Source organism: Mustelus asterias, unplaced genomic scaffold, assembly GCF_964213995.1.
Source record: "Mustelus asterias unplaced genomic scaffold, sMusAst1.hap1.1 HAP1_SCAFFOLD_2767, whole genome shotgun sequence".
NCBI classification, from domain to species: domain Eukaryota; kingdom Metazoa; phylum Chordata; class Chondrichthyes; order Carcharhiniformes; family Triakidae; genus Mustelus; species Mustelus asterias.
Window position 1 is genome coordinate 13,865 of NW_027592712.1, and position 19,613 is coordinate 33,477.

At 45.1% G+C, this 19,613-nt stretch overlaps 1 protein-coding gene across 1 annotated transcript in view; it reads right to left on the bottom strand.

Moving 5' to 3' along the window:
• LOC144490006 (EVI5-like protein) overlaps positions 1 to 19,243 on the bottom strand; it is a 28,117-nt gene extending 8,874 nt beyond the window's left edge. The window contains exons 1-3 of the mRNA XM_078207831.1: positions 19,071 to 19,243; positions 10,582 to 10,621; positions 10,305 to 10,494 (exon numbers count right to left, since the gene is read on the bottom strand). Of these exons, the coding sequence (XP_078063957.1) occupies positions 10,305 to 10,494; positions 10,582 to 10,621; positions 19,071 to 19,110 (270 nt within the window). The 5' untranslated portion in view covers positions 19,111 to 19,243. The remainder of the gene's footprint in view (positions 1 to 10,304; positions 10,495 to 10,581; positions 10,622 to 19,070) is intronic.
• Between the last annotated feature and the right edge of the window lie 370 nt (positions 19,244 to 19,613).

The window sequence follows — 19,613 nt, forward strand, 5'->3', positions numbered from 1 at the left end:
GCACTGAGGACAAGTACAGCGTCAATTTCCAGAGAAAAAGATGCTGCTATTGGCTTGAGTATGGTAACATTTCACCCAGAACCTTTCCATTCTGTAGTTACTGGGTCAGACAAGAGAGGCCTGTAGACTCCCAAAACTACACATGGTTGATCAGACACAAATATTCAAAACACAGGCAACCGCGCAGTCAGCGGGGCACTCCAAGGCTGCCCATTGGGTGGGAGAACAGCGCTCACTAACCTCTCCAGCCTTTACCTCCTGCATTGTGCTCATCACCTCACTAGCATGGCAAGATCACCTCTACATTTTCTAGATTTGACGTTCTGGCAGAAATAAAATTAAGTGACTGTTTTGAACGGAAGTTATTATAGGAGGTGGGAAATCTCAGGTCACACACCTACAGGCAACAGTCAGATGAGTGACTTCCTGAATATCGTTCAAGGCAGCGTTGAGTCAAGCCACAGGACTGCACCCTGATGACAATGTTGTTTTTCCTTTGTGCATAATGCTCAACTTCTTACAGTGGCGAGTCAGCGACTGTATTCCTCGCTGTTGCACAGTCTGCTGCTTTTCAATCTCACTATAACCTCTCTCCCACCATCCCCACCCACCACCCTATCACCCCCTCATGGGTGCATCAGCAATAAGAGTTATTTCATTTCAAGACTCTCTCTTTCCCATACACACTATAATGCTGTTGTTGTGGACAGAGGGGCAAATTATTTTTTTTTGTTGTTTGCCCCTGAGCAGAGGTGATTACATTTCTTTTAATGGGCAGTGGGGCATTTCCTTAGACTCTCAAACTCATTTCCTCAGACTTTCCACTGACACACAACCACACGCGCACTCACACTGAGGAAATAGAAAATAAACATTTTAAAACTAGTAAGATCTTTGGGGTTTTTTTGTTTTAAGATATGTGTATTAATTCATGTGAATGTCAGAGTCCAGAAGGTCAGAGTCCGAGAGGGCGCCTTGACGTTGGAGTTAAAATTCAGGAGGGCTCAGTGCTTTAAAGTTGGTGATAATGCAGCAAGATGGGATTGATTTACAGAGACTTGGTCCATTCTACAAGCGATTACAGGAATTGCCCAGAGAGTCAGCCTTCGAGGACCTTTAGACATGGGGCAGGCTTTGCTGTCAGCCTGGAGTCCTGCTTTGCTGTTGACAGACTGGGTTGGGTGTTTAACAGCAGACCTATTTGGGAGTCCAGGAATGTAAATTTTCCAAAGGCCAAAGGAGTTTAGGTCAGGTGCCAACTGAGGAGTCAGTTCCAGGGTAATAATCAGTTTCTCTGCCTCCAGTCAAAATCTACTGTCCACTTTAGGAGATAGTTATTGGTGCGTCTGCTGGTATAACAAGTCTCAATGGCTCTCTCTTCGTTATAGGTCCAAGCAGTCTGCTACTTCCTTGTGTCACTGATTGTAATGGCTCCACACAATGATAGATGAGAGATTCCTCAAGGATGAGGGTTGAACATTATCCTGTAATTACTTCTGGAAATTTCCAGCGCTGTAGCCAACTCTCAAATCATGTGACCTGCAGCACATGTCTCTGCTCCAGCAATGTCCATTTTTAATTAGCAGGAAGCAAAGTTTGATTTAAGTAGTTTATAAACTTTATGATCTTGTTCATGTCTGAAGGATATGACTCTGTCTTTATCAAAGATCTCTACTGTCATTTTGTTAGGGTAGGGTAGGGGTGCAATGTATGCCAGGTAATTAAGTTTCAGCTCAGTACAAGATGCTCGAGCTACACTCATTAGGATGAATGCAAGAATGTCAAATTTCAAATGCTCACAACAAGGAGATTACAACCCATTTGCTTTTAACTAGGAGGTTGCCAGGATGTTGGGCGAGTAGAAATGACGAGTAAGTATCGGAATTGCTGGCAGTATTTAAGTGAAGCAGCCAGCCCATTCAAATGGGGCGTAACATAGGAGTGCTGGCCAGAATTTTCAAATCTTCCTCCGATGGTGGTGCCAGAGGACTGCAGGGTTGTGAATGTTGTACCCTACCTTCTTGAACCAGAGGAGGAGAAACCTGACAACTACAGGCCAGCCAGTTTAATATCAAAGAACAAAGAATAAAGAACAATACAGCACAGGAACAGGCCCTTCGGCCCTCCAAGCCCGCGCCACTCCCTGGTCCCAACTAGACCATTCTTTTGTATCCCTCCATTCCCACTCTGTTCATGTGGCTATCTAGATAAGTCTTAAACGTTCCCAGTGTGTCTGCCTCCACCACCTTGCCCGGCAGCGCATTCCAGGCCCCCACCACCCTCTGTGTAAAATACGTCCTTCTGATATCCGTGTTAAACCTCCCCCCCTCACCTTGAACCTCTGACCCCTCGTGAACGTCACCACCGACCTGGGGAAAAGCTTCCCACCGTTCACCCTATCTATGCCTTTCATAATTTTATACACCTCTATTAGGTCTCCCCTCATCCTCCGTCTTTCCAGCGAGAACAACCCCAGTTTACCCAATCTCTCCTCATAACTAAGCCCTTCCATACCAGGCAACATCCTGGTAAACCTCCTCTGCACTCTCTCTAAAGCCTCCACGTCCCTCTGGTAGTGTGGCGACCAGAACTGGGCGCAGTATTCCAAATGCGGCCGAACCAACGTTCTATACAACTGCAACATCAGACCCCAACTTTTATACTCTATGCCCCGTCCTATAAAGGCAAGCATGACATGTGCCTTATTCACTACCTTCTCGGTGCTGGAGAAATTTTTAGAAACAATAGTTGTGGAAGAAATTAACAGCTATTTGGATAAGCATGATTAATAAACCGGTGCCAGGACAGATTTAGTAAGGATAAATTCTGCCTGAGTAGCCTGATTAAGCTTTTAGATGAGATAACAGAATGGTTCATGAAACTCGAGTTCACATTATATATATGAACTTTCAAAAGACAATTTATTAATTACCTCACATTAGGCTTGTTAGCCAATGAAGTCCATGGGATAAGAAAAACAGCAGCAGCTTAAATACAACATTATGACAGAAGCATGCTGCTTAGCCAAGGGACAGAGAATAGTTGTAGTGAATCAGAGGGTGAGTGTATAATGGAGTGTCCCAGTTCAGCACAAGGATTGCTGCTGTTTCTGATACACATTAATGACTTGCACTTGGGGGTAGAAGACATCATTTCAAAATTTGCTGTTGATGTAAAACTTCAAAGTGCAGCAAAGCAGTGAAGGATGACAATAATAAACTTCAAGATGATACAAGCTGATGGAATAGACAAACATCTGGCAGATGAAGTCCACATAGAAAAGTGAGGAATGATACAAATTGGTCAGAAGAATGAGAAACAATAAATGCAACATTTTGAATGGAGTGAGAGGAGGAATCACCACCCTGGGGGGGTTGTTTATGGACAAATCTTCGAGGCCATCACGACAGGTAAATAAGGCACACCAGGACTCTGGGTTTTAAAAAATCAAAGCATACAGGACAAAAACCAGGAAGTTACCACCTAGAAGGAGAAGGGCAGCAAGTACATGGGAACATCATCCTCTGCAAGTTCCCCTAAAAACCACCACCATCCTGATTTTGAAATATATAGACCCTCGTCAGACCCCACTTGCAGTACTGCGCTCAGTTCTGGTCGCCTCATTACAGGAAGGATGTGGAAAAGATTGAAAGGGTGCAGAGGCGATTTACAAGGATGTTGCCTGGATTGAGTGGCATGCCTTATGAGGATAGGCTGAGGGAGCTCGGTCTTTTCTCCTTGGAGAGATGTAGGATGAGAGGAGACCTAATAGAGGTATATAAGATGTTGAGAGGCATAGATCGGGTGGACTCTCAAAGGCTTTTTCCCAGGGTGGAAATGGCTGCTACGAGAGGACACAGGTTTAAGGTGCTGGGGGGTAGGTACAGGGGAGATGTTAGGGGGAAGTTTTTCACACAGAGGGTGGTGGGCGAGTGGAATCGGCTGCCGTCGGTGGTGGTGGAGGCAAACTCAATAGGGTCTTTTAAGAGACTCCTGGATAAGTACATGGGACTTAATAGGATGGAGGGTTATAGGTAGGCCTAAAAGGTTGGGATATGTTCGGCACAACTTGTGAAGCCAAAGGGCCCGTTTTGTGCTGTAGTTTTCTATGTTTATATGTTTCTATATCTCTGTTCTTTCACTGTCGCTGGATCAAAATCCTAGAACTCCCTCCCTAACAGCACTGTGGATGTAACTACACCTCAGGGACTGCAGTGGTTCAAACAGCTGACCACCACCTTCAAGGGCAATCAGCAATGTAAATAAAAACTTCTGGCCGAGCCATCAATGCCCACGTCCTGTGAAAGAATCAAAAGTTAAAGCTAAATCTTTTAGCACTAATTCCCCAGAACTGTGGGACCGGTTGTGAATAGCACACTTTGGGAAGTTTTGGAGAGGGCACAGAAGAGATTTACTGGAATGGATCCAGGGATGAGGGATTACAGTTACATGGTTAGGCTGGAGAAGCTGCTTTTTAAAAAAATATATTCTTTCATGGGATTTGTGGCCAGCATTTGTTGTCCATCCCTAATTGTCCTTGAACAGAGTGCTTTGCTCGGCCATTTCAGAGGGCAGTTAATACTGAGAGCCTGGAGTCGCGTGTAGGTCAGACTGGGTAAGAACATAACTAGGAGCAGGAGTAGGCCATCTGGCCCCTCGAGACTCCTCCACCATTCAATAAGATCATGGCTGATCTTTTCGTGGACTCAGCTCCACTTACCCGCCCGCTCACCATAACCCTTAATTCCTTTACTGTTCAAAAATGTATCTATCCTTGCCTTAAAAGCATTCAATGAGGTAGCCTCAACTGCTTCACTGGGCAGGGAATTCCACAGATTCACAACCCTTTGTGTGAAGAAGTTTCTCCTCAACTCAGTCCTAAATCTGCTTCCCCTTATTTTGAGGCCATGCCCCCTAGTTCTAGTTTCACCTGTCAGTGGAAACAACTTCCCTGCTTCTATCTTATCTATTCCCTTCATAATCTTATATGTTTCCAAAAGGACAGCCGATTTCCTTCCCTAAAGGATATTAGTGAAGCAGATGGGTTTTAATGACAATCGATGATAGTAAGGACGACCAGGAAAGATAGAACAGCTTCAATTCCAGATTTATTAACTGAATTTAAATTCCAGCAGTGACGGGATTTGAACCCATGTCCCCGGAGGAGTCTGGGCTCAGGATTAATAGTCCAGTGACACTATCACTGCACCATCATCTATCTCCCCTTGGAGCAGAGGAAACCTAGAGGAGATTTGATAGAATTGGTCAAAATGTTCAAGGCTTTAGATAGTTCATTTTGATTTTCTCTTTTTCCAATCAAATTGGTAAGGGTAGCCTTGAGGGAGAGTTCATTGAATGTATTAGAGATTATTTCTTGGAACAATATGTTGTGAAACTAACCAGGGAGCAAGCTATTCTTGATTTGGTATTGTGTAATGAGCAGGGATTAATTAATTACCTCATAGTTAAGGATCCTCCAGGGAAGGGCAATCATAATATGATAGCATTCAAAATTCAGATTGAAGGCGAGAAACTGGAGTCCCACACTCGCATTCTGGAGTTAAACAAGGTAATTACATAGGCATGTAATTCCAGGGTATAAGTGTTTCAGGCAAGACAGAGGAGGGGCTAGAAGAGGTGGGGGAGTAGCAATACTGGTTAGGGAGCATATTACAACTGTACAGAGAGTGGACAATTTAGAAGGATCATGTAACGAGACACTGTGGGTAGAGCTCAGAAACAGGAAGGGCGCAGTCACTATGATGGGGGTATATTACAGGCCTCCCAACAGCCCACGGGAAGTTGAGCAATGGATATGCAAGGAGATTCTGGACAGGTGCAGAAAAAATAGGGTTGTTGTAGTGGGAGACTTTAATTTCCCTCACATAGACTGGAAATCGCTTAGGGCAGGGGGTCCGGACGGGGAGGAACTTGTAATATGTGAATTAAGGGTTATGGGGATCAGGCGGGTAAGTGGTACTGATCCACGTCAGATCAGCCATGATCTTATTGAATGGCGGGGCAGGCTCGAGGGGCTAGATGGCCTACTCCTGCTCCTATTTCTTATGTTCTTATGTGTCCAAGAAGGTTCTTTGGAACAGTATGCTGATAGTCCAATTGGAGAGGGGGCTATACTGGATCTAGTACTGGGGAATGAGCCCGGTCAGGTCATCAAAGTTTCAGTGGGGGAACTTGTGGCGAACAGTGACCACAATTCTGTAAACTTTCGGATAGTCATGGAAAAGGATGTGTTGTCCTATGGGTAAGGTGCTGAATTGGGGGAAGGCTAACTACAGCCGGATTAGGCAGGATTTGGAGGCTGTTGATTGGGAGAGAGGCTGTTCGAGGGTAAATCCACATCTGGCATGTGGGAGTCTTTTAAGGAGCAGTTGATAGGACTGCAGGACAGGAATGTGCCTGTAAAAAGGAAGGACAGGAAAGGTAGGATTCGGGAGCCGTGGATAACCAGGGAAATTGTGGGTCTAATCAAAAAGAAAAAAGAGGCATACATAAGGTCCAAGCAGCTAAAAACAGATGAAGCACTGGAGGAATAGAGAAAGTAGAAAAGAACTCAAACAGGGAGGTGGAAGGGCAAAAAGGGGTCACGAAATGTCCTTGGCAGACAGGATTAAGGAGAATCCCAAGGCATTCTATACATACGTTAGGAACAAAAGGGTTGTCAGAGAAAGAGTCGGACCTCTCAAGAACAGAGGGGGGGAATTATGCTTAGAACCCAAGGAAGTAGGTGAGATCGTAAATGAATACTTTGCATCAGTATTCACAAAGGAGAGGGACACGTTGATTGGTAGTGTCTCAGGGGGGTGCGTCGACTCATTAGAACAAATCTCAATTACAAGGGAGGAAGTGTTAGGTGCTTTAGGAAACATTAAGGTAGACAAATCCCCAGGGCCAGATGGCATCTGTCCTAGAATACTGAGAGAAACAAGAGATGAAATTGCTGGGCCTCTAACAGAAATCTTTGTTTCTTCATTGGACACAGGTGAGGTCCCAGAGGATTGGAGGATAGCAAATGTGGTCCCGTTATTTAAGAAGGGTAGCAAGGATAACCTGGGTAATTATAGGCCAGTGAGCTTGACGTCCGTGATAGGGAAACTGTTGGAGAAGATTCTTAGGGATAGGATATATGCACATTTAGAACTGAATAATCTCATTAGCGATAGACAGCATGGTTTTGTATGAGGGAGGTCATGCCTCACAAATTTGAGTTTTTTTGAGGAGGTGACAAAAATGATTGATGAGGGCAGGGCCGTGGATGTCGTCTACATGGATTTTAGTAAAGATTTGACAAGGTCCCTCATGGTAGGCTGGTGCAGAAGGTTAAATCTCACGGGATCAAAGGTGAACTAGCTAGATGGGTACAGAACTGGCTTGGCCATAGAAGTGGAGATGCCGGCGTTGGACTGGGGTAAACACAGTAAGAAGTTTAACAACACCAGGTTAAAGTCCAACAGGTTTATTTGGTAGCAAAAGCCACACAAGCTTTCGAAGCTCTAAGCCCCTTCTTCAGGGACTTAGAGCTTCGAAAGCTTGTGTGGCTTTTGCTACCAAATAAACCTGTTGGACTTTAACCTGGTGTTGTTAAACTTCTTACTTGGCCATAGAAGACAGAGGGTAGCAGTGGAGGGGTCTTTTTCTGATTGAAGGTCTGTGACTAGTGGCGTTCTGCAGGGCTCTGTGCTGGAACCTCTGATATATATAAATGATTTGAAGAAGATGTAGCTGGCCTGATTAGTAAGTTTGCGGACGACACAAAGATTGCTGGAGTTGCGGATAGTGATGAACATTGTCAGAGAATACAGCAGGATATAGATAGGCTAGAAAATTGGGCAGAGAAATGGCAGATGGAATTTAATCCAGATAAATGCGAAGTGATGCATTTTGGTAGATCTAATGCAGGGGGGGAGCTCTACAGTAAATGGCAGAACCATCAGGAGTATAGACACACAGTGGGATCTGGGTGTACAAGTCCACAGATCCTTAAAGGTGGCAGCACAGGTGGGAAAGGTGGTCAAGAAGGCATATGGCATGCTTGCCTTTATTGGACGGGGCATAGAGTATAAAAGTTGGCATATGATGTTGCAGTTATATAGAACGTTGGTTAGGCCACATTTGGAATACTGCGTCTAGTTCTGATCGCCACACTACCAGAAGGACGTGGAGGCTTTGGAGAGAGTACAGAGGAGGTTTACCAGGATGTTGCCTGGTATGGAGGGTATTAGCTATGAGGAGAGATCGAGTAAACTAGGGTTGTTCTCCCTGGAAAGATGGAAGTTGAGGGGCAACCTAATAGAAGTTTATAAAATTATGAAGGGCATAGATAGGGTGAACAGTTGGAAGCTTTTTCCCAGGTCAGAAATGACAAACACAAGGGGTCACAAGTTCAAGGTAAGGGGGGCAAGGTTCAATACAGATATGCGGGGACGTATTTTACTCAGAGGGTGGTGGGGGCCTGGAATGCACTCCCAAGAAAGGTGGTTGAGGCGGACACGCTGGGATCATTTAAGACTTATCGAGATAACCACATGAACAGACTGGGAATAGAGGGATACAAACGGATGGTCTAGTTAGGAACACATGATCAGTTCAGGCTTGGAGGGCCGAAGGGCCTGTTCCTGTGCTGTATTGTTCTGTGTTTGTTTTTATTCATGAGGACAGACATGACCCGAGTGGACTGGACAGAAAGGCTAAAAGTTGATGAGCAGTGGTGGTTATTTAAGGGACATTAAATTCCTCCCAATTAAAATATATTCCAGAGAGGAAGAAACGGGGGGAAATACATTCATGGCTAAGCAAAGAAGTTAAAGACAATAAAAAGATAAAGATGAAGGCATACCATATTGCAAAGGCCAGTGGCTGGGAGATTGGGAAACTTTTAAAGATAAACAAAGGGTTACTAAAAAAGAGCAAAGGTAAATAATGACAGAAAAATAGCACAAAATATAAAAAAGATAGCAAAACCTTTTATAAGGATATAAAAGGGAAAAGAGTAGCTCAAGTGAAGATTGGTCCCTTGGAGGATGAGATTGGGGAGTTAATAAGCTGGGAACACAGAAATGGCGGAGACGCTAAGTCATTATTTTGTCTCAGTTTTCACGGTGGAGGAACCATCTCAATAGTAACAGGTAATGTGGAGGAAATAGAAAGGGAGGAACTTAGAGCAACAATCAATAGATAGATAGTACTCAAACTATTGGGATTCAGGCAGAGAAGTCGCCAGGACCTGATGGCCTGCACCCTTGGGTATTAAAGGATGTGCCAGCGGCAATTGTGGATCCACTGGTTACAAAATTTCAAACTTCCCTGGATGCGGGAAAGGTTCCATTGGATTGGAAACATACTAATGTAACGCCCTTATTCAAAAAGGGAGGGAGGCAGAAAGTAGGAAACTGTTGCTGGGCTGATTTGCTGAATCCTGCTCCTAGTTCTTACATTATGTTCAATGGCTGACCAGGGGCACTGATTTGAGGTGACGGGCAAAAGAGAAAGAGACATGAGAAAATATATCTTTACACAGCAAGTGGCTATGGTTTGGAATCTTCTGCCTAACAAAGTGGGTGAATAAAGATGTAATAGCAGCCTGCAAAAGGGAATTGGGTAAATACTTGGGGATAAAGTTGCAGGGATGCGAAGGAATGACACTAACTGCATTGGTCCTTCGAATAGTCAGGCAGGTGTGATGGACCAAATGGCCTCCCAATGTTCTGTAGTACTCTACGAAGAGTCTTTCAACCAAGTAATGCAATAATATGAAGTGTACCAAAGTACGTAATGTCTTCCAATTTCCCAAGTTTATCATTTGTAACGAGATTGGAAGTGCGACCGAGCACATGTCAAGCTCTGCTGCAGAGTAACAATGAGCTCTTACACACTGAAAAAAACGTTAGAAAGCCACGGTGAGGAACTGAAAACATGGGAGTTGTAAAGCAAGTCAGTTTCTGAATGAGGAGAAGCTAATATTTTGGTAGGCTCCACCAAAAGCTGTCTCTGTTCTTTTAGCTGATTGGAATATTGACCCAACATTTACTGCCAGATCCTCGACCAGACTGACACCAGCAGGATCGGAGGCCGATTATCTGTTGACCATCCTGGAAATGGTAAAATGGCATGGTAGGTCTGGCAGCAGGCTGGTTCACACAGTAAGAAGTTTAACAACTTAAACTTCTTACTGTGTTTACCCCAGTCCAATGCCGGCATCTCCACAGCAGGCTGGTTAACAGGAATCGCTAAGCCTTTGATCAACGCCATCAGCAGAATAACGAGCTGCTGCGCTCAGTATCACTCACCCTCAGCAGCTTCTCTTTCTTTTTGCGGACTTCCTCCCATTCGTTGATCAGTCGGCCCCACAGGATCCACGTGTCCTCCTCCAAGTGACTCAAGTTGCTTGAAGCCGAGGAGCTGGACACAAGCGAGCCGCTGCTGTTCCGTCGCGATCCATTCACAGACCGTAGTGACTTACTATCAGCCTCCAGCAACCTAACAACAAGTTAGAGAGACATTTACAGTAGGTTTTCGGATGCGTGACGGGATATTAGTGTTTTGTAAATGTGCGTCAGTATTTACCTCACTCTAGAATCTGGCGCAGCAGTCGCAATGGGCAGTCCTTCAATGAGAATGTTGTAACGCATTAATGACAGCAATCAACAGTCAACATAAAAGTTTAAGGAAACCACAATAGCGAGCACCAGGAATAGGGAACAACCAGTGGCTCATATCCCACCTGCATGTCCGCGCAAAAATATCCCAAACAAAATCCTGGAAAGACTTGGAGTTTCAACTAAACCCAGCTATTCCATAGGTTTTTAAAAAAATATTCATGCGATGTGAGCGTCACAGGTTAGTCAAGAATTTATTGCCCATCTCTAATTGCCCTCAAGAAGATGCTGGTGCGCCTTCCTGGCCATGTGGGGTAGGGACACCCTCAGTGCTATTGGGGAGGGGGCTCCAGGATTTTGACCCAGCGACAGTGAAGGAACGGACGATATATTTCCAAGTCATGATGGTGAGTGACTTGGATGGGAACCTCCAGACGGTGGTGTTCCCAGGTATCTGCTGCCCTTGTCCTTCTAGATGGAAGCAGTCATGGATTTGGAAGGTGCTGCCTAAGGAACCTTGGTGAGTTGCTGCAGTGCATCTTGTAGATGGTACACACAGCTGCCACTGTTCATCAATGGCAGAGGGGGGTGAATGCTGAAGGTGCTGGATGGGGTGGCAATCAAGAGGACTAATTTATCCTGGATTGCGTGGAGCTTCTCAAGTGTTGTTGGAGCTGCATTTATTCAGATAAGTGGAGGTTATCTCATTACACTCCTGACTTGTGCCTTATAGATGGGGCTTTGGGGAATCAGGAGGTGAGTTAATTGCCACAGGATTTCTAGCTTCTGACCTGCTCTCGTAGCCACTGTGTTTATATGGCTAGTCCAGTTCAGTTTCTGGTGAATGGTAACCCCCAGGATGTTGGTGGTGGGAGATCCAGCAATGGTAATGCCATTGAATGTCAAGGGGTGATGGTTAGATTCTCTCCTGTTGGAGATGGTTATTGCCTGGCACTTGGGTGGTGTGAATGTTACTTGCCAGCCCAAGCCTGGATATTGTCCAGGTCTGGCTGCATTTGGACGTGGACTGCTTCAGGATCTCAGGAGTCATGAATGGTGCTGAGCATTGTGCAATCACCAGCAAACATCCCCATTTCTGACCTTATGACGGAGGGAAGGTTAATGATGAAGCAGATGAAGATTGTTAGGTCTCAGACACTACCCTGAGGGACTAAAGCAGTGATGTCCTGGAACTGAGATAATTGATCTCCAACCACCTTTGTGCCAGGCATGACTCCAACTCTTCAGTGGAGAGTTTTCCCCTGATTCCCATTGACTCCAGTTTTGCTCAGGCTCTTTGATGCCACACTTGGTCGAATGAAGCCTTGATGTCAAGGGCTGTCAATGTTGTCAATGTCCCTGCCTCAACCACTTCCTCCAGCAGCTCATTCCACATACGTACCACTCTCTGTGTAAAACAAAGTTGTTCCTCAGGTTCCCATTAATTATTTCCCCTCTTAACTTAAACTTATGTCCTCTAGTTCTCGATTCCCCAATCCTGGGAAAAAGACTGAGTGCATTCACCCTATCCATGCCTCTCATGATCTTATACACCTCTAGAAGATCACACCTCAGTCTCCTATGCTCTAAAGGACAAAGTCCTAGCCTGTCCAATCTCTCCCTATAACTCAGTCCCTCGAGTCTTGGCAACATCCTTATAAATCTCTTCTGCACTCTCTCCAGTTTAATAACATCTTTCCTACAGCAAGGCAACCAAAACTGAACACAATACTCCAGGAACAGCCTCACCAATGTCCTGTAGAACTGCAACATAACTTCCCAACTTCTATACTCAATGCCCTGACTGACGAAGGCCAGCATGTCACTTCTTTACTGCCCTATCCACTTGTGACTCCACCTTTAGAGAACCGTGCACCTGAACTCCAAAGTCCCTCTGTTCCACGATACTCCCTAAGGTCCTACCAATCACCGTGACAGTCCTACCTTGATTTGACTTTCCAAAATGCAACACCTCAGACTTATCTGTATTGAACTCCATTTGCCATTTCTCGACCCACTTCCCCAGCTGATCAAGATCCTGCTGCAATTTTTGATAACCTTCCTCATTATCTCCAAAACCACCTATTTTAGTGTCATCATGCCTTGTACTATCTCATCCAAATCGTTGATATAGGTAACAAACAGCAATGGGCCCAGCACTGATCCCTGAGGCACACCACTAGTCACAGGCCTTCAGTCCGACAAGCATTCTTCCACCATTACCCTCTGCTTCCTACCATCAAGCCAATTTGCCACCTCTTCCTGGATTTCATGTGATCTAATCTTCCAGAGCAGTCTACCATGTGGAACTTCATCAAAGGCCTTACTGAAGTCCACACAGACTACGTCTACCAACCACCCTGCCCTCATCAACCATCTTGGTCAGCAAAATGGACCATTATTTAAATGGTAAAAAAATTGCAGCATGCTGCTGTGCAGAGGGACCTGGGTGTCCTTGTGCAGGAATCTCAAGGAGTTGGTTTGCAGGTGCAGCAGGTAATTAAGGCGGCAAATGGAATTTTGTCCTTCATTGCTAGATGGATGGAGTTTAAAAACAGTGAGGTTATGTTGCAGCTGTATAAGATGCTGGTGAGGTCACACTTGGAGTATTGTGTACAGTTTTGGTCTCCTTACTTGAGAAAGGATATACTGGCACTGGAGGGGGTGCAGAGGAGATTCACGAGGTTGATTCCGGAGTTGAGAGGGTTGACTTATGAAAAGGGACTGAGTCGACTGAGGCTATACCCATTGGAATTCAGAAGAATGAGGGGAGATCTCTTAGAAACATATAAGATTATGAAGGGAATAGATAAGATAGAAGCAGGGAAGTTGTTTCCACTGGCGGGTGAAACTAGAACCAGGGGGCATAGCCTCAAAATAAGAGGAAGCTGATTTAGGACCGAGTTGAGGAGGAACTTCTTCACACAAAGGGTTGTGAATCTGTGGAATTCCCTGCCCAGTGAAGCAGTTGAGGCTACCTCATTGAATGTTTTTAAGGCAAGGATAGATAAATTTTTGAACATGAAGGGAATTAAGGGTTATGGTGAGCGGGCGGGTAAGTGGAGCTGAGTCCACAAAAAGATCAGCCATGATCTTATTGAATGGCGGAGCAGGCCCGAGGGGCCAGATGGCCTACTCCTGCTCCTGGTTCTTATGTTCACTTCAGCAAAGAACTTTAACGAATTTGTAAGGCATGATCGCTCATGCTCAAAGCCATGCTGATTATTCCTAATCAAACCCTGTCTTTCCAAATGCCTGTACATCTTATCCCTCAAGTAACTTACCCACCACAGGTGTTAGGCTTACCAGTCTATAATTCCCAGGTTTTTCATTGCCGCCCTTCTTAAATAAGGGCACAACATTTGCTACCCTCCAGTCTTCTGGTACCTCACCCGTGGCTAACAATGATGCAAATATCTCAGCCAGGACTCCCACAATTTCTTCTCTGGCCTCACGCAGTGTTCTTGGATATACCAGGTCAGGGCCAGGAGATTTATCCACCTTCATACATTTTAATACGTCCATCATCTCCTCTACTGTAATGCAAACTGTCCCCAATATATCGCCACTAACTTTCCCAGGTTCCCAAGTCTTCATGCCTTTCTCCATGGTAAACACAGAGGAGAAATATTCATCGAGAACCTCGACTGTCTCCTGTGGTTCCACACGTGTCCACTTTAGTCCTTGAGGGGTCCTATTCTCTCTCTAGTTATTCTTTTTCCTTTAATATACTTAAAGAATCCCTTTGGATTCACCGTAATCCTCTCAGCCACAGCTACCTCATGCCCCCTTTTTGCCCTCCTATTCCTTCTTGAGTATACTCATGTATCCCCTGTACACCTCCAGGGCATCCTGTCCTGGTGACACAGGACATACCCAGGAATGGTGGTGGTGGTGGGTGAGGTATTGTCTATCAGGTATCGTGCTGTGAGTATGACCATGTCAGGCGGTTGCTCTCCCGGTGTGGCACAAGCCCCCAGATGTTAGGAAGGAGGACTTTGCGGGATCAACGGGGCTGGGATTTCCGCTATCATTTCTGACACCTGGATCGATGCCAGGTGGTCCTTTTCAACTGAGTGTCTTGCGAGGGGTATTTAAGAGTTAACCACATTGATGTGGGTCTGGAGTCACATGTAGGCCAGAACGGGTGAGGACATTAGTGAACCAGATGGGTTTTTACAACAGTGGTTTCATGGTCATCATTAGACTTTCAATTCTAGTTTTTGTTTTAAATCTGCTGGGATCCAATTCGAACCCGGGTCCCCAGAGCATTACACTGGGTTTCTGGATTACTAGCTCAGCGGCAATACCACTACAGCACCGCGTCTCCTTTAGTTCACCATAGAGGTGTTCCCAATAACATTCAGTCCGTATTATTAGACCTCGGGTGTAGAAGTATGTCAGCACGCTGATCCACGTATCCTGGATCAGAAAGAAAACTCTGCGTGAAGGACATTTCACACTGAAGCAGTACTGGATTTCTGCCACCAGAGGTCCCCTTGAGCTGAAGCACGAGAATGGTCAAAGATAGACACTGCAGCGAGAGGGAGGAGGGACAGAATGAGGGCAATACTGTACCCAGTCCTAAACAATATCTCCCGAAACATCAATATCTACCCAAACCTCCCTCTGCTTTTCCTGCAGAACCGGTCTCCTCGGGATGTTCACTCCATGCTGTCACCAATCTCTGCATTAAACATATCAATGATGTTGTCTGTGCACCTCTCTCCAAGTCTGAACCAATGACACATCCACGATCAGATTTCCAATTCCTTCCCCAAATAGCAATGCATTGTGGAAGGAAAAAAAAGAGGGGAAATCCACAAATCTTCATGCACGACAGGTTAATGAGGCTGTCAAAGTCAACAAGATCTTTGCCTTTATCAATGGAAAAGTTGTGTTGAAATTTTATGCATCAGCAGTCTGAGTTCAGCTGGAAGAGTGTGTTTAATTCTGGGCACCGTGCTCTCAGGAACACTGTCAATGTCTTGAAGAGGGAGCAGAAGAGATTTACTCGAAGGGTACCAGGGGTGAGGAAGCTCCGATTCCGTATATCAAAAGGCTGGAGAAGCCGAGGTTGTTCTCTTTAGAGCAGAGAAGGTCAACGGAAGACTTAATGGAGATAGAGTCATAGATGTTTACAGCATGGAAACAGGCCCTTCGGCCCAACTTGTCCAGGCCACCTTTTTTTTAAAACTCCTAAGCTAATCCCAATTGCCTGCATTTGGCCCATATCCCTCTATACCCATTGTACCCATGTAACTGTCTAAACGCTTTTTAATAGAGTTCAGAATAATAGATGTTCAGAATAGCAAAGAATTTTCAGAGGGCAGATAGGGAACAGATAATTGCCACAAGCAGGAAGGTCAACAACCACAGCAGGCACAGATTTAAGCAAAGAAATTTGAATAATGAGGTTATTATTTTTTTTTACAGTAAGTAATCTCACAACACCAGGTTAAAGTCCAACAGGTTTATTTGGTATCATGAGCTTTCAGAGCGCCGCTCCTTCATCAGGTTTTTTTTAAACATAGGTTAATGCACTGCCTGGAAGGGTAGTGGAAACAAATTTAATCGGAACTGGTAAATAATGGAAAGATAAAAATTTGCAGTGCTGTGGAGAATTGGATAGTCCTTTCAAATGGGCAGCAATGCAAGCACAATGGGCCAAATGGCCTCCATCTAAGCTGCATGATTCTATGATTCCCACCTTGTGGATTTTCCAATCTGTCCCAGATAAATTGAGGTCACCAAAGCATTAGGTGTTTAACTGGGTTGTAAAGCTCGTGACCAGGTCCTGCTCCTGATCTTTGAACTTAAAGCAGCCATTCCCTAGATCCCTTCCCATCATTCCTCTCATCTCCATTCACAAAACTTTGGATTGATTTTCTTCAAACTCAATATCCCAGTCCAGGCACCCAACAGGAAGAAGTCAATACTGACCATTTAATTGTGAGGCAATAACTGAGGTATATAGATGGCCAGATGGTACTTAGTAACAAAACTCAGCTTATGACATGAGAAAGATGGTTATGAGGTAAACTCACTCTTGGAGCAGATTGTGGGGGAATGTGAACTTGTCTACTCTGGCAGGAAGAATAATAAAAGCAGCATTTTTTCTCAATGGAGAGGGATGGCAGAATTCTGATGTGCAGAGGGATCTGGGTGACCTGGTACACAAAAAGTTAGAATGCGGGTACAGTGATTAGGAAGGTAAATGGAATGTTGTTATTATTGCAAGGGGAATGGAATATAAAAGTTGCGACGCATTGTTACAGTTGTACATACAGAGTCTTGGTGAGTTCACATCCAGGAGTAGAGTGTACAGTTTTGGTTCTTTTCTTAAGAAATGATATAAATATGTTAAAAACAGTTCAGAGGAAGTTCACTCGACTGATTCCTGGGATGAGGGGGTTATCCTATAAAGAAAGGTTGGTCCTGTATCCATCAGAGTTCAGAAGAATGAGGCAATCTTATTGAAAAATGTAAGGTCCTGAGGGGAGTTGACAGGGTGGAAACTGAGAGGATGTTTAGCCTTGTGGGAAAGAGTGAAACTAGGGCACAGAGTTTAAAAATAACGGGTCTCCCATACAAGATGGAGATGAAAAGAATTTTTTTCTCTCTGAGGGTTCCAAGTCTTTGCCACTTTCCCCAGCAACAGAGGCGGGTTCCATGAATATTTTTAAAGCAGAGGTGAGTAGATTCGAGACTAATAAAGGGAATCACAAAGGGAGTAAGTGGAACGTGGGGTTGAAGCTACAATCAGATCAGCCATGATCTTGTTGAATGGCGGAGCAAGCCCGACAAGCTTCATGTCCCTGTTGCTCACACAACTATGCAACTGAGCCGCACAGTGGCACAGTGGTTAGCACTGCTGCCTTGCAGTGCCAGGGACCTGGGTTCGATTCCAGCCTTGGTTGTCTGTCTACGTGGAGTTTGCACATTCTCCCCAGGTCTGACTGGGTTTCCTCCGGGTGCTCCTCCCATAGTCCAAAGATGCGTGGGTTAGGTGGATTGGCCATGCTAAATTGCCCCATAGTGTCCCAGGATGTATAGGGTGGGGGAAGTAGTGGGTAAATGTGTGGGGTTACGGGGATAGGACCTGAAGATAGAATCCCGACAGTACAGAAAGAAGCCATTCAGCCCATCGAGTCTGCACCGACCACAATCCCACCCAGGCCCTATCCCTATCTTTACCCACTAATCCCTCTAGCCTAAGCATCTCAGGTAAGGTGTTTTGTCGGACAGTTGGTGCAGACTAGATGGGCCAAGTGGCCTCCTTGTAGGGATTCTATGAAGGTAAAAAGGGCGACTGGTGGTGATTTATCCCGAGGATCATCACACCTCAGGCAAGAGGCAAGGTTGGCCTTCATGACTAACCTTAGCCGGTACAGGAATTGAACCCACACTGTTGGCATCTCTCTGCGTTACGAAGCAGCCTCCCAGCCAACTGAGTTAAACCAACCCCCAGCGATGCACAGTGCATCTCAGATACACGCACTGTACCAAGCACTGGAGGATTCTTTTCCTGACTTCTCCTTAGAGAATAATTTAAGGTACCGTCAGACTCTCACGCTAAGAAATTGCAAAACACAGTGCAAAATAAAGTCCTTGACATCTAATTCAAAGCAACTAGAATGTTTCATATTGTATTTTACCACTAGAAAATAATCAATTCCCCTCAAGAGAATCACAACACAAATCACGGAATGGCACATCGTGACTCAGACAGCGGAGGTCATTACTGCAGACTTCCCTGGGCACGCATCAAAAATAATCACCAGGAAAGGATTCTGCAATCGTACCAGTGCGATGAAGGAAACCTCATCAGGATAGATGTGGAGAGGATGTTTTCTATGTGGGTGAATCTAGAAATAGGAGGCCACTGTTTAAAAAGTAAAGAGGATGCCCATTTAAAATGGAGAGGGGGGGAAATATTTTGTCTCAGAGTGGGGGGGGGGGGGGGGTTCTTTGGAACTCTTCCCGAAGAAGAGGTGGAAGCAAAGTCTTGGAATATTTTTCAGGTAGAGGTGGATGGATGCTTGGTGATCAAGGGGGTGATAAGTTATCGGGGGGGGGGTTAGGTAGGTGGGATGCAGGATACCATGATCTTGTTAAATGACAGGGCAGACCTCCTGCTGTTCCTTGTTCATAGATTTGTATCTATCAGCACACAAGCTGGTACGGTTACCACAACGGCTGGCCAAACACCATCATGACAAAGATCGAGAATCACCCTGGGTCACTTTGCAGCAGAGCAATTGAACTGCCCTTTCCTTCCATGTTTACTGATCAGGAACAGGTCTTGATCAGAAATGAAGATTCAAGCCACAGACTTGACCAAAGAGCCCAGCTCATTTCCAATTCAGAAACCACAGGCCTGGTTACGTTGCAGCATTGGAAGGGCCCGGGGGCTACGGTGTCACCACCTTGCGTTCGACCACATACAACGCCCACCTGTTTTGCTCCTCCAACTTGGCCAGTAGCTCCAGCTCATCTGGACTGAGGTTATCAGAAGAGGGAGAATCAGGGCTGACTGCAGGACTCGCCATGGGAACAAGGCTTTGCAGTGTTAGGGTCTTCATCCATCAGTAGGTAAAGCACTGTATGCCAGCAAAATTTATATTATCTAGGAGAGACAGAGAAAAGAGAGCTTAACATTGACAACCATCAGCTAATCTACAGAATATACAAGATTCAGACAGTTTACACTAACCCAAAAAATGTGATAAACATCACACCAAAATTACTCCTGAAAATCTCTTTCCTCAAATAGACCAGGCGAATACATAAAAAGGGACTAAATTTAAATAGGGCTTTGCATGCGCCCCTAGGACACCAAAGTGCTTTACATCCATTGAAAGTATTTGTGAAGTATAGTCAATGTTGCAATGCAAGGAAAGCAGCAACCAATTTATACAAAGCAAGGTCGTACAACAGCAATGGCCACATCACGGCTATCGCCACGAGTGAGATTTAAACATTGGCTCCAGATTCCGC